We start from the raw sequence: 14,002 nt of genomic DNA on the forward strand, positions 1-14,002 counted from the left end.
ATGACTTTCCTTCCGTGACATTGTGCGGTTGGAAACTCTCAGGTAGTGAATGAAACGTTTACTGCAAATAATGTCTTTATTTTATTTCTGCGTGTACGACAAAACCTGTCGGCCAGTTCTAATTTACGTAATTCTGCGGGCAAGGCGATGAGCAGTGAGGTTGCACCTTAAAGTGGTGCTACCCAGGGAAGTGGGGCTGTTGCTGCGGATTGCAGCCCCTGGACTCGGGCAGCGGGATGGGCAGGCCGAAGCAGTGCTCTCGGCTCCTCAGCCCTGCGTACAGCTCCTCCCACATGCCCATCCTGTCCCCGCCCAGGCCCTCTCCGAGCGTCCCCAGCTCCCTGGCGCTGATCTTGGCGTAGGCGGCGGTCGACGCGTCCCCCGCCGCGGCCGGCCAGCTCTGGAAGCCGGGGTCACCTTGCCTGCAATGCAAAGCAGAGTCGCCGTTAGCCAGAGCGGAGTGTGAGAGCGAAGTAGTCGGCGCTCCGCCCACGGCTCACTTGGCGAAGTTGGTCCAGAGGGTGGTGAGGGCGTCGAGCGTCTTGCTGGACGCCGAGCCGCCGAACAGGGTCTGCCGGAGGTCCGTCGGGGAGGTGATGCGGAACAGGTAGCCGAGCTCATCCGTGTGCGTCGCGCCCGCCTCGGCGATGTTGGCCGACTTCTTGAACAGGTTGTAGTCGCCGTCCTCCAGGAAGTGGTACAGGAAGAGGGGGGCCTCGGGGCCGTGGCTGCCCAGGGTGAGGTTGACGAGTCTGTGCACGGCCACGGCGCCGTTGATGTCGCCCAGGAGCTGCGAACAAACTCCCACGTTGTCGTCGCTCTCTCTCTCGCACTTCATCCCATGGGGTGCATTCGCTCGCCCGAGTCCACCTCACCGTTTGCAGGTTGCCGACGCCGGCGTCCAGCCCGTAGGCCTCCCGGAGGCGCGCGCCGAAGCGGGCGGCCGCGTCGGCGCTGAGCGTGGGCGGGAAGTCGTGGCCCAGGATGTGCGCCGTGTCCACCGAGGGGGACACGTTGTCCGGGAGCAGCTTCTCGGGCTTTTCCAGCAGCGCGGACACCAGCTCAGGCACCTTGTCGAGGCCTGCGCGCCGACGGTTACAGTGGATTCAAGTGGTGGTAGACCTTACCGCGGCAACAGGCCTTACCGAGGTAGTAGTACGAGTAGACTCCCTCGTTGCCGCTGAGCCCCGCGACGGTCGGCACTGGAGGCACCTGCGGCTGCCGGATCAGGCTCTCGGCGTCGCGGCCCAGGAAGCGGCTCTCGCGGCCCGCGTCGCGGCGCTCGGGGCTCGGCCGGAACAGCTGCCAACGCAAGTCGTTTCGTCGCTCTGTCTCTGTCGCACTCACGGGGCGTCCCGTATGGGTGCGAGAGAGACAGAGCAACAAAGCGACCCTTTGAGATGTATCTTGGCTGATCTTCGCGGAGCCCCCCGACTCACCCTGGAGATGCCGCCTCTGGCCATGCGCGCGCTGGCCGCCAGGATGTCCCCAGTGCTGGCCTGCTTGAAGGAGCGCACCATGCCCTCCTCGGAGGCCGAGTCGCCGCCCAGGGCGTCGCAGAGCCGCCGGGCCATGTCCAGGCGGTCCGGGAAGGTGTCGTGGTACGCCCACCACTGCAGCGCGTTGCCGCTCTGCATGATGGCGGCGCGGAACAGCCCTGCGTCCGCAAACAGTGTAAACAGTGTTAGCGTCGCTCCGTCTCTCTCGCGCCCCTGGCCAAGCCCCTGGCCCCGTGAGAGCAAGGAGGAGCGACGGACCTCGGCTGTCGTTGAGCAGGGTGTGGTAGTGCACGGACGCGGCCCCCGCCGAGTTGCCGAAGATGGTGACGTGGTTGGGGTTGCCGCCGAAGTTGGCCACGTTGTCACGCACCCAGCGCAGCGCGGCGCGCTGGTCCTTGAGGCCGGCGTTGCCGGGAGCGTCGTCGCTGTCCATGTTCAGGAAGCCTGCGCGGAGCAACGAACTTCAATCTCCCAAAACTGAAAAAACGGACTTTGAATTTACTCGGCGGGGAGCGGTCCGAACCGAAAGCGCCCAGTCTGTAGTTGATGGTGACCAGCACGACGTCGTGGCGCACCAGGAAGTCGGGGCCGACCTCCGAGATGTCGCCGGACCCCGTCTGGAAGGCGCCGCCGTGGAGGTAGACCATGACGGGCAGCACGGCGGCGCCCAGGAAGGGCGTGAACACGTTGAGGTACAGGCAGTCCTCGCGGCCCTCCGACTGGCCCGTGACGGCGTTCAGCTGGGGGCACTTGTCGCCGCCGGACAGCGCGGGGCGCACGCGGCCGTGCCAGGGCACCGCGGGCCGCGGGTTCTGCAAAGTCCAGCCGTCATGATTCGGAACAGCGGTTCCTCGCTCTGTCTCTCTCGCACCCCTCGAAAGAGCGCGCCAGAGAGAGATGGAGCGACCCGAAATCGGCCTGCTCTAAACGCCTCACTTTGAACCTGAGTGGGCCGACGGGCGGCTTGGCGTAGGGGATGCCCTGGAAGGAGTAGAAGCGGATGCCGTCCGCGCCGACCTGCTGCGTGCCGGCCAGGGTGCCGTCCTTCGTGCTCACGAACCACATCCCCGCGCTGGGGACAGGGAAGTACCCGGTCAGCTCTCTCGCATCATTTGAACGCCGCGCACGGCTAGAGCAACCCACACGCACCGGGCCTCGCTGTCGGCGTCACCCGCGTCTGGCGTCGGGGAGCCGAGGACGGCCGAGACGACGACGAGGGCGACCAGGGCGACGGCGACTTGCGGGGCCTGCATGGCGCTGGAGGACACGGCGCGTGGCTGGAGCCGACTGGAGTCGACTGGATAAAGCCTGCTCGCGAGCCTGCCCGGCGGACCGGCATGGAGTGCCCGGAGCGGCGTGGACCTGGACCTGGACCGGGACCCTGACGTGGTGGGGACCCTGGACCCCAACGCCGCAGTGCCGCGGTGCCGCGCTGCAAGTTCAAGTTCGGCACAAAAAGGCGGCGGGGCGAGAACGCTCTGCCTGTCGCCACGACCGGCCGGCCGACGGCGCTCGACAAGTCAAGCCTCTGCGGTGACGCACGCATTGGGAGACATAGGGGCGAGCCTGCAGCCTGCAGGCAGGCGTCAGGAATGAGTCGAATCTCGAGGGGCTGGTTGGTCGCTTTATTTATTAACTTAGTCAGGTATACATGGTGCAGCAGACATGCGGAGGTGGTGGTCTAGTGGTGGTGCTACTACGCCGAGGACGGCGTCGTGGAGCTCGGCGCTTCGCTGCTGCTGCTGCTGGGGGCGGCGGTGGTGGACAGGACAGCCGGCAGGGGCACCGCGCCGGAGGCTTCGGGGGCGGGGGCGGGGACGGGCGGCACGGGGACGCCGGGGCTGCACTCGCGCTGCGGGCAGCAGGCCGGGAACATGGCGTCCACGTCGCCCTCCTTCACGGAGCAGCCCTCCGGCGCCAGGACGCGGGGGCACCTGTGGAAGGGAAATACACACTTAAGAATAAAGCGCAAGGAAACCGAGAACAAGTGGACTTGGGCGTTGGGCGTGTTACGCACGGCTGCGAGCTGGCCACGCCGCTCTTCTGGCAGGTGTACTTGAGGCAGCCGTCGCGGCCGCTGGTGTGCCAGGAGTCGCCCACGGCGTGGAAGCCCCCCAGGGAGCACCCGGGGCGCTGCTGCTCCGGGGCGGGGGCGGCGGCGGCGGCAGGGGCGGCGGGGGCGGCGGCGTCCGGAGAGGGCGTAGCTCGACGCACTGGCTGAGGCGAGGCGACGCCGGCGGGACCCGGGCCGGCCTCGTCAGCGGTGATGGGGGACGGCCTCTGGGCTGCGGAAGAAAAGCGTCGGGCAACGTCAACGCCGCGGTCACCTACTTGCCCCCGCAGTGGGGCACAGTGGGCCAGAAGACCGGTGGAGGCGGCCAAAACGCTAGACGCGTTTTGAGCTCCGGAGTCGCTGAATAGAACCCGAACCGAACGTGTGACCCCACCAATGGATTCCTCCTTCGGAGAGCTATCCATTGGTGGGGGTCACACGGTCGGCTCGAGTACCATTTAGCGACTCTGGAGCTCAAAACGCGTCTAGAGTTTTGGCCGCCTCCACCGGTCTTCTGGCCCACTGTGTGGGGCCACGGCAACGCGGAAGCGAGGTCACGGCCAAGGAGGGCGTCATGCACTCCGAGTCCCACCTCATCCTCCACTCGGTTGCATCCACTGCGATGGTGCAGTTCACCTTTACCGCCGTCAGCACTTTTTGAGGGGAGTGTACCGCGTGGTGCCTGGCACACATCCGCGACGAAGACAAAGTCGCAGTGTGCGCACCACCTGGTACAGTCCCCGCACTGATTGACTCGCAGATCGGCACGCTGCCCACGCCCGCGCCTCGTCGCGACGCGTCGCCACACCTGGCTGCCCGGCCCAAACAAGCAGCGCAAGTGGGCATCATAAGCGGGGCACAAAAAAAAGTTTCATTTGCGGGACGCAATTGAACCGCGTCAATCCGGGATTCCGGGGCCCACTGGGTGTCTGCCTCATCATGATCGTTCACATGTCGAGTGACAACATTTTCGGACGCAGCTGCCTGTCGCTCCACTACGCTAATAAAGTCCCCCGCTTTATTTTACGACTTCTGGGCGGCAGTCCTCTCGGTGAGGGCAGACCTGTGTTGTTGGACGCACGCACCTGAGGCGGAGGCCAGCGCCAGGGCGCAGGCGAGCAGGACGGCGGCGTTGGCCATGTCGGCGATGCGGTGGGGCCCGGGGCGGCGGGGCGTGCGAGCTGGAGGTGTGCGTCTCGGAGACTGACTGGAGTCCGCCCGGAGGATCCAGCACGACGCCGCGGCCGTGGCTGCGCGTGGCCTGGTGGGCCTGGTGGGGCGTGGCGGGCGTGGCCGACGTGCCGTGTCGGGGTTGGCGGTGGCGGCCTGGCCTGGAGACCCTTCTCCTCGCCAAGGCTCGGCTCTCCATCACACTGTGTCGTTTGCCGTTTCGGGATGTTCGGGATGCCCTCCTGTCCGTTCACCCCTGTGCCTTCGGCTCCTCGGTGCCTCGGTCCCGGTCGTTGCCGCCATCGCGTCGCTTATTGGACTCGCCTGTTTTGGTCCCGGTGCTGGCGGTGCCGGAGTACGGTCAGGCAGGGTCCTCGCAGCGCCGGGTGTTGTCGGTGCTATCAACCCCAAGCCCGTCCCGGGCCCCTCCCCCCTCTCCGAGCCCCACAGTGGGCCAGAAGACCGGTGGAGGCGGCCAAAACTCCAGACGCGTTTTGAGCTCCAGAGTTGCTAAATGGGACTCGAACCGAGCGTGTGACCCCACCAATGGATTCCTCGTTCGGAGAGCAATCCGTTGGTGGGGTCAGACGTTCGGTTCGAGTTCTGTTTAGCGACTCTGGAGCTCAACGCGTTTAGAGTTTTGGCCGCCTCCACTGGTCTTCTGGCCCACTATGAGCCCCCCGAATCCAACCCAGTCAGCGACCTCGGCGATGAAGGGGTCCAAGCGGACCAGTTTGGCGCGGCTGGGGGGCCGAAAAGGGGGCAGGGAGAAAGAAGGGAGAGGGGAGAATGAAGAACCCTCGCGCGGCGTCGCCGACAAAACAACAAATGATAAAGACGAGCACCGCTTTGCAGTTATTTTCTAAACAAATTTATTCCGAGAACTGATGAGGGCGATGAAAAGATACAAATGATGATGGCGGGCGTGGATGCTCTCGGACGGGACAACAAATATTCTTAGCAGCTACGTATTCGGTCTGGTCAGGCCGTCGTCTTGACGCACCGGAGCTGCGGACAGCACTCCGGGTACGGGGCGCTGAGGTTCCCTCTAACAAAGCGGCAGTTCGGGCCGGCCATGAAATGACCACACCTGTAAACAAGTCAAAATTAAGGCAAGGAATATATAAAAAGTGCAAGCGGGGTAGTGGAATTCCGCTGGATTGTGGCACATCAGAGGGGTGTGCGGTTACACCGTGCTCGCGCGACGGCGAGCGGGAAAAGCGAACCTTGCAGCATCACGACGCACCTCTAGAAAGAGTCGGAGACAATGGGTTTCGAACCCTCGGGCCTCACGCGTGCAGCGTCCGTGCGCCACGATCCGAACGCGATAGTCCAGGACAGGGCCCTTCTCGGCGACTAACTCACCAGGTCGTGGTGACGGCGCCGTCCTCGCCGCACTCCTGCTCGACGCAGGCCCCCGGCGTGGTCCAGACCGCCCCCGCCGCGTACCGCCGCCCCTTGTGCACGCAGCCCGTGGCGGCCACACCTGCGGCAGGCAGACGACACGTCACGCGCGTGCAGGAGGCGCTTTTCGGCTTGGGAGCGCAGAGTGTACGGCCACGCCCGCGCGCCACGCACACGCACCGAGCGTGCACACACACTGTACGTACGCACACAGGCGCGTCCAAGGCCGCCGCCGGCGCGTGGTCACGGCCACCAACTGCAGCGGCCTGTCCATACAGGGTGCATCGCCACTTGCCGGCCACGCAACAAAGACAGTCGAAACAACAAAAGCAACTTGAATTTATTCAAGTGTCGCGCGGTGGTGTTTGGTTTGACAGCGCCGCCAGGGGACGCTCTGCTGCGCTCTGCTGCGCTCTGCTCTCGCGCTGTCGGAGTGTCAGCACCGAGTCGCCACGCCAAGTTCAAGGCCGTGGGGGCCTCTATCGCGCTGCCCGGACTGACTGCCCGGTCGTCGCGTAAGGAGTGCGCCTTGAGTCCCGGCCGTCCCGGCATGCCGGCCGGAAGCACTCCAAGAACTCGGCCAGAAAGGAGCGGAAGAAGACCGCCGCGGGGACAGCGATGGAAGGCGACTCGGAAGGCGAGCAAACGGCGTGGATCATCAAGTCAGCGCTCCGCGACGTTTCCTCGTGAAAACGTTGAAACTCAAGGCAGTGTCGTTCGACGCGGTCGCATCGGCCGCGCCTCCGAGTGGACGAACGACGGCGGCGTGCAGAGGCGAGTCATGCCTCCGCCTCTCCTCGCCTCGCGGCCCGGTCGGACTCACGCTCCAATGAAGAGTGGCGCGGCGCCTCCCTGCCGATACGTGCGTCTGCCAGTAAGGGGCACTATTTGCACACCACCACGACGTCGACGACGTGGACGACGTACCCGCGCTGCAGCAGTGCAGGCACACGGCCACGACGAGCGTGAGCAGCAGGAGCGCGGCCCGAGAAGCGCGTCCCGGTCGTCGTTGTCCCCTCGTCGCGGTGCCCATGTCGCCGTCTGCCCGCGGCCACCGCGGCCACCGCGACTGCTACCGCTGGCCGGGTCGCTGACTGCTGATTCTCGTTTTTCGAGGCTGCCTCGGCGTTCCGCGCAGGCCCACGGGCCAGGGCCGCAGCCCGGGCAGGAGGTGGCCGGACCGCGGCACCGCGGCACCGCGGCGTCCTCTCTCTTCACCCTCTCCCCCCCTCGCGGCCCTCGCGGCCCCTGTGCGCCTCCACGCCGCGCCGTGATTGGCCGAGCCGCGAGCAGGATGGGCTGCCTACCGCGGCGGCGCAGCCCTGGGCCCTGGCGCAGCCTGCCATCTGATTGAGGAGAGTCGTTTGGCGGTCCAGTGCGGTGACATTGTCGGGCACGCCGCACGTTGCCGGGACACGCGCGGCGCCGCCACCGTCTCCGCGGTCTCCGCCATGTGGGAGGACGACCACTACGCCCTGCTGCTGTGCCCGCAGTGCCCGGCGACGTGGGGGCTGCCCGCCGCCGCGCCGCACGACGCCAACGTGTTGCGCCTCGCGGACCTCCTGCTCGTCGCGGAGGACGCCTGGACCACGCTGGTCGTCCGGTCAGCCGAGTGATTCAGAACGCAACGCCACTGTCTCTGTCGCACTCACATAAGAGAGGACGCCCTCACCCTCTCCACCAGGTTGCTGCTGAGCTACGAGCTGGGGCTCCAGGGCGACGCGGCCGCCGCCCGCGAGCACTTGGAGCAGTGCCGCTACGTGCTCCGCGGTGTGGTGGCGGACGCCGGCGGGCTGGTGCGGCGCACGCGGCCAGCGCTGCGGCACGTCGTGCGCGCCGCCCTGCAGCAACTCGACCTCGCCGCGGCCACCGCGTCCACCGCGTCCTCGGACACCGCCTCGCCGACGGAAGACCTGCTGCAGCTCGACCGCAGGCAGATGGCCGCCATCTGGGGGCTGCGGGCGTGCGCCATGAGGCTGTACGGCTGCGACGGTCGGTGCACTGTGCTCTGTGCAAAGCGCCCGGCAGGTAGACCGCCACGCCGCGTAGCACGCAGCGCCGCGCGGCGGGCCGGCCTACCTGCCGGGCGCTGTCACTGACGGACGCCTGATGCGCTTGACGGATTGCTTCGCTGGCGGCAGGCTGGCAGGCGGCGCACGACTGCGCCGAGCGGGCGGTGGGGCTGGACATGGAGGAGCCGGCCTGGCTGCACCTGCTGGGCCTGCACCGCCGCGACCACGCCCTGCTCAAGGAGGGGGTGGCCTGCCGGCCCGGGGCCGCGCTGCACTGGGCCGCCGCCATCCTCTGGGACCAGGGCCGGCCCGGCGGCAAGCCTGGGGGCGGAGCGGCCAAGGCCGAGGCGCTGCACCGCGTCCTGGTGGCCGTCGGCGAGGTCGCTGACGGCAGGCCGGGGTGCGCGATGACGCAGACGCAGGCCGCGCTGCTGCTGCGCCTGGGGGCCGCCATGCTGCGCCGCGAGGCCCACGGCCAGAAGCACGCCGAGCACGCCGAGGTCACCAAGGCCGTGCAGCAGGCCGAGGCATGCGCGCGGAAGGCGCTGCTGCTGGCGCCGCAGTGCGTGCTGGTGCAGACGGCGGCGGCCGTCGTGCTGGGCGCGCCACCGCCGCGGCAGCACCGCGAAGCGCTCCATCGCCTGTACGGCGTGGAGTGGAGTAGAGCGATCGTCATGTGCGTAGTGTGTTTTTCCCTGATAGGGATAAACTCCAAATTGAATTCCCCATCCAGGTGTGAGGCGGCAATGTGTCAAGAGCTTTCTCTTTCAGGCTCAAAGAGTACAGTTTTGGCTTGGTGTACCTCATGGCTAGGTAAGTCTTCAAAATTAACCCTCATGATTTAATTTTACTGTGAATTTGAAAAATAAAAACTTAGTGTATTTTTTTCAGACCGGAGTAGTACGGGCAATGAAATAAAACAGCTCACTTTACTCACTGTGCTTTATTTGTGATCCATAAACCATCCCCGCTACAAATCATTCATCCGTTTCCGTCACACATAGCCACCACCCTCCGCGTAGATGCTGTTCCCCACGACGCCGTCCGAGTCTGCCCCGGCCGCCCCGAGGCCGCCGTTCTGCCTCACCGTCGAGTACCCTGCGTCCACCCTGCCACCCGATGCGTACCCTTGTCCGTTCGCCCCGCCGCCGAGACCCCCGCCTTGGCGCCTCGACGGGTACCCTCCGCTCGCGCCGCTGTCCGCCGCCAGGTCCGGACGACCGGAGCCACGTCCGGGACCAGACGCAGGCCCGCTGGGGTAGCCTTGGAAGGCGCTGTCCGGTTGTCCTTGTGGGTACCCCGCTGACGGGTAGCCGTCGCCCTGCTCGGAGGAAGGGTATCCCCCAAAGCCACCGTCGTCACCGAGTGCCGCGGGATAGCCGTCCTGCTCGCCACCGGGGTAGCCTTGATCGCCACCACCCAGGTCGGCGGACGCGTAGCCATCCGGGCTGCTGGGGCCTCCAGATGGGTACCCACCCTGCCCGTTGTCGCCGAATCCTGCCCCCGAAGGATACCCGGAACTATCTGGACCGCTCGGCGAAGGGTAACCCGAAGGGCTGTCCGATCCGCTTGGTGCTCCTGAGGGATAGCCGCTGTCCGGAGCAATGGAGGGCCCTGAAGGGTAACCGGCGGAGCTGTCCGAACCACTGGGACGTCTTGAGGGATAACCAGGAGAGCTGCCCTGACCACCGGGACGTCCTGAAGGATAACCGGAAGAGCTGTCTTGACCACTGGGACGTCCTGATGGATAACCCGAAGAGCTGTCTTGACCACTGGGACGTCCTGAAGGATAACCGGAGCTGTCTTGACCACTGGGACGCCCTGAAGGATAACCGGAAGAGCTGTCTTGACCACTGGGACGCCCTGATGGATAACCGGAAGAGCTGTCTTGACCACTGGGACGCCCTGATGGATAACCGGAAGAGCTGTCTTGACCACTGGGACGCCCTGATGGATAACCGGAAGAGCTGTCTTGACCACTGGGACGCCCTGATGGATAACCGGAAGAGCTGTCTTGACCACTGGGACGCCCTGATGGATAACCGGAAGAGCTGTCTTGACCACCAGGACGCCCTGATGGATAACCGGAAGAGCTGTCTTGACCACTGGGACGCCCCGAGGGATAACCGGAAGAGCTTCCGGCGCCACTGGGCAGTGCTGGGGGATAGCCTCCGGAGCCTCTGCTGCCCAGGTCCCCCAGAGTGAAGTCCGACACGCTGTTCTGCCGCCCTCCCCCGGAGGGGTACCCGGCGAAGTCATTGATGGAGCTGCCGGCTGGTCCCAAGGCCGGGCCAGAGGGGAACCCTCTGGACGACGGCATGGTTCGCCCGCCCGCGCCGCCGGAGGGGTAGCCGCGCTGGCCGCCGGATCCCTGGACGCCACTGTCCTGCCGCCCTGCTGGAGGGTAGCCACCGCGTTGCCGGCCGGGTCCTGCAGGCTGCATGGCGCGTCCCGCGGGGTATCCTTGTTGTCCTGCTGCGGGTCCTCGCTGCCCGGCCTGGCCTGGCTGGTCGCCCTGCTGGTAGCTGATCTTGGAGCGGAAGCCCGCCGTGTCCGCCTTGTAGCGCACGGTCTGCTGGCGGCCGTCGGGCAGCAGCACGGCGTACTGGCCCTGCGTCACGTCGCCGTCGCGGGACTCGCGCTGCGCGAAGGTCGGCCCGCCGGGAGACACGTCGTTCACGTCGTAGTTGAACTCGTACTTGGCCACCTGGGGGCAGAGGGGAAGGCTTCAGTGACGGTCGCGCCGGCACCTAGATGGCGTACAGCTCGCAGGGGCCGACCACCTGCGGCACACACACTAGGCCGTACGGCCAGATGCTTACTCCTTCGTCGGACGGCCAGGACAGCGCGTCGCCAGAGTCTGGGAAGCCGCCAGGACCAGACGGGGCTCCGTAGCTTGCAGACGGTGGACCCGCAGACGGTGCCCCGTAGCTGGACGAAGGAGGACCTCCAGACGGTGCCCCGTAGCTGGACGATGGAGGACCCGCAGATGGTGCTCCGTAGCTGGACGACGGAGGACCCGCAGATGGTGCCCCGTAGCTGGACGACGGAGGACCCGCAGATGGTGCCCCGTAGCTGGACGACGGAGGACCCGCAGACGGTGCTCCGTAGCTGGACGATGGAGGACCCGCAGATGGTGCCCCGTAGCTGGACGACGGAGGACCCGCAGACGGTGCTCCGTAGCTGGACGACGGAGGACCCGCAGACGGTGCTCCGTAGCTGGACGAAGGAGGTCCTCCAGATGAACTGCCGCTGGCGGGAGCGCCATAGCTGGATGACGGTCGCCTGGCAGGTTGGCTGCTGCCACCCGCAGATGGCGCGCCGTAGCTGGAGGACGGGGAACCTGAAGATGGTATACCGTAGCTAGACGAGGGAGAGCCTCCATTGGAGCTGCCTCCGGACGGGGAGCCGTAACTGGAAGATGGTTGACGCTGACCCTCGCCGGATGGAGCGCCATAGCTGGAAGCTGGCGGGCCCGACGACGGGGCACCGTAGCTTGAGGACGGCGCACTCGAAGAGGGAGCGCCATAGCTAGACGACGGAGCGTCGTAGCTAGACGCAGGCGGTGCTGCGGATGGGGTGCCGTAGCTTGACGATGGCTGACCTGCAGATGGAGCATCATAGCTAGAAGATGGCCTGCCGCTAGATGGCGTGCCATAGCTCGAAGACGGCGGGCCAGAAGCTGGAGCATCATAGTTTGATGAGGGGTTGCGTCCAGACTGTCCACCCGCAGAGGGTGCACCGTAGGTGGCAGATGGAGGTCCTGCAGGCGCTCTCTCGTTAGACGGCGGACCGTAGCTCGACGAAGGCGGACCAGCAGCAGGTGCACCGTAAGTCGACGAAGGGGCGCTCGGAGTGCCGTAGCTGGACGATGGCCGCCCTGCGGATGGCGACGAGGGTCCTCTCGGCTCGGCAGGTCTCGGAGCACGCTCGGGTGCGCCGTACGACGCCGACGGCTGGGCGGCCCCGGCGCCACCAGACGGAGCAGCGTACGAGGACGGCGGGGTCCTCGCCTCGGTGGGGGTGCCGTAGCTGGAAGAGGGGCGACTTGGAGGCATCGGCGCAGAGTAGCTGTTGGACGGACGCTCCTGGCTGTTCGGGGCACCGTAGCTGTTGGACGGGCGTTCCTGGCTGTTCGGGGCACCGTAGCTGTTGGACGGGCGTTCCTGGTTGTTCAGGGCACCGTAGCTGTTGGACGGGCGCTCCTGGCTGTTCGGGGCACCGTAGCTGTTGGACGGGCGTTCCTGGTTGTTCGGGGCACCGTAGCTGCTGGACGGGCGTTCCTGGCTGTTCGGGGCACCGTAGCTGCTGGACGGGCTGCTCATGGGGGCGCCGTACGTACCCGCCGGCGAGTCCACGCGTTGGCCGTCGTCGTCCCCGGGGACGCCGGCGGGGGGTATGTACTTCCGCGACGCGCCCCGCTGCTGCTCGCGGCCGCCGGATGGTCCACTGCCGGGTGGGCCGCCGTCGAGGCCCGCCCCCAAGCCCGGCGCCGCGTAGTCCGTGGAGGGCCCTCGCGCCCCGCCGCCCGGGGGAAGGTAGGACGACTCGAGCTCCGCGTTGGCCTCCAGGGCGAGGAGGGCGAAGAGCACCAGCAGCACGTGCACCTGCAGCAGCACCAAAATCATCAGCAGGACGGCATCCGCGCGTCAGTACAGGACAATGCGCTTCTTCAAGGGCGGCAGCCTCAGCCGCCATGCCGCCGCGCCGCCGCGCCGTGGTCCCCGTTGCGACAAGGCACGAACTATACATCACGCCACGCTTCGCCACGCCGCGCGCTGCAATGCTGCGGCGCTGCGGCGCCTGACCCTGGTACCTGGTGCCCTGGTCAGCAAACTGGACGGGACGGACGGCATGCATATTGAAAGCGGGCAACGGCGGCGCCATGCAGATGCACCACGCCGCCAGGCCAGGCCACGCCACGCCGATCGGAGATCGGAGATTAAGGCTCTGCAACTGCAGTGGGACTCCACTGCGAAAGAGTGACCATCACGTCAACGGTCGATCCGCGCGACCAAGTCGCACCTCTCCCTTCTCCTCGCGAGGGACATTTCGCTCGGAAAGGCCGAGATTTTTGGGTCGACCCTTCTAGGAGGCGGGGAAAAAATATCTGTCGCGCGAAGAAGACAAGTGACGAGACATGGGCACCCCTTCAGGCCACTAGGCAGGCAGCAGTTTTGGATCGGTCGTCCGCCTGGGAATTCGCTTTGGACTCACCTGCATGGTCTGCATGGTGGAGGGTGGCTGGCTGCAGCGTGCACTCGATGGAGGCGGACTGGAGGCCCCGTCCTGCGCGGGCAGCTACTTATAGACGAACCCTCCCGCCCTGCGTCTCCCTGCGTCTCCCTGCGTCGCCGTGCCCTCCGCCTTCGGCTCTTCTTCTCCCTTTCCCTTTCATGCCCTGCGATCCTCTGCCTGCGTGGCGCGCCGCGCCGCTGGACAACACACTGTCCAGCAAGGCTGCACGCTGGAGCCCAGCCGTCTGGACGCGGCCGGACTATGTCGCACCGAAACGCCTGTCCGGCACGCCAGAGCAGTCCTCCGATGTCCTGGCACTGCAGCAGACGAAATCGAAGCCAGCCAGGCGCTTATCGAGGGAGACTCTCCAACCGTCTCAAAATTTGAGAGTTTACTGTCAAAAATTTTTAAAATTGCCACCGCAGGCCGACGGCCTGCCCGCCGCACCCCGTGCCGGACGCCAACCCCTTCCTTCCTGTCCTCCCCGCCGACGTGCTTTGTGGCGGTGGAGTCCATGGCCGCCTCCAGCCTCCAGACGGAAGGAGCCGGGGCATGTGGAGCAGACAATGCCTTCTCCGTGCATCCTTTCGCCTCTCTGCCGCCTCTCTGCCGCCTCTCTGCCGCCT

The 14,002-nt window shown here is 66.3% G+C and overlaps 4 protein-coding genes across 7 annotated transcripts; all 4 read right to left on the reverse strand.

Annotated features, from left to right (window-relative positions):
- Nucleotides 1–57: 57 nt before the first annotated feature.
- On the reverse strand, nucleotides 58–2,790 carry LOC117647345 (esterase B1-like). The gene is made up of 9 exons (XM_034389065.1): nucleotides 2,649–2,790; nucleotides 2,436–2,571; nucleotides 2,023–2,311; nucleotides 1,758–1,943; nucleotides 1,362–1,657; nucleotides 1,146–1,302; nucleotides 876–1,081; nucleotides 501–790; nucleotides 58–422 (listed from the first exon to the last, which is right to left on the reverse strand). Exons 1-9 carry the CDS (start codon nucleotides 2,750–2,752, stop codon nucleotides 179–181), a joined length of 1,908 nt encoding a protein of 635 aa, XP_034244956.1. The 5' UTR covers nucleotides 2,753–2,790; the 3' UTR covers nucleotides 58–178.
- A 315-nt stretch (nucleotides 2,791–3,105) lies between these two features.
- LOC117647005 (predicted GPI-anchored protein 58) lies at nucleotides 3,106–5,228 on the reverse strand. Its single transcript, XM_034388482.1, has 3 exons — nucleotides 4,638–5,228; nucleotides 3,517–3,784; nucleotides 3,106–3,433 (listed from the first exon to the last, which is right to left on the reverse strand). Exons 1-3 carry the CDS (start codon nucleotides 4,690–4,692, stop codon nucleotides 3,196–3,198), a joined length of 561 nt encoding a protein of 186 aa, XP_034244373.1. The 5' UTR covers nucleotides 4,693–5,228; the 3' UTR covers nucleotides 3,106–3,195.
- Nucleotides 5,229–5,570: 342 nt separating this feature from the next.
- On the reverse strand, nucleotides 5,571–7,194 carry LOC117646953. 4 transcript variants are annotated; one of them, XR_004587815.1, is made up of 4 exons: nucleotides 7,054–7,171; nucleotides 6,333–6,978; nucleotides 6,088–6,208; nucleotides 5,571–5,812 (listed from the first exon to the last, which is right to left on the reverse strand). XR_004587815.1 is itself a non-coding variant. In XM_034388352.1 (3 exons), exons 1-3 carry the CDS (start codon nucleotides 7,157–7,159, stop codon nucleotides 5,704–5,706), a joined length of 336 nt encoding a protein of 111 aa, XP_034244243.1. In that variant the 5' UTR covers nucleotides 7,160–7,194; the 3' UTR covers nucleotides 5,571–5,703. The 4 variants fall into 4 exon arrangements, 2 of the variants coding, with proteins under 2 accessions (XP_034244243.1, XP_034244244.1); XR_004587814.1 differs by having other exon boundaries at nucleotides 6,333–7,173; XM_034388352.1 differs by lacking the exon at nucleotides 6,333–6,978 and having other exon boundaries at nucleotides 7,054–7,194.
- Nucleotides 7,195–8,889: 1,695 nt separating this feature from the next.
- On the reverse strand, nucleotides 8,890–12,463 carry LOC117647346 (pro-resilin-like). The gene is made up of 3 exons (XM_034389066.1): nucleotides 10,961–12,463; nucleotides 9,501–10,845; nucleotides 8,890–8,957 (listed from the first exon to the last, which is right to left on the reverse strand). Exons 1-3 carry the CDS (start codon nucleotides 12,461–12,463, stop codon nucleotides 8,890–8,892), a joined length of 2,916 nt encoding a protein of 971 aa, XP_034244957.1.
- Nucleotides 12,464–14,002: the final 1,539 nt, after the last annotated feature.

Source organism: Thrips palmi, unplaced genomic scaffold (genome assembly GCF_012932325.1).
Source record: "Thrips palmi isolate BJ-2018 unplaced genomic scaffold, TpBJ-2018v1 HiC_scaffold_2, whole genome shotgun sequence".
Taxonomy (NCBI): domain Eukaryota; kingdom Metazoa; phylum Arthropoda; class Insecta; order Thysanoptera; family Thripidae; genus Thrips; species Thrips palmi.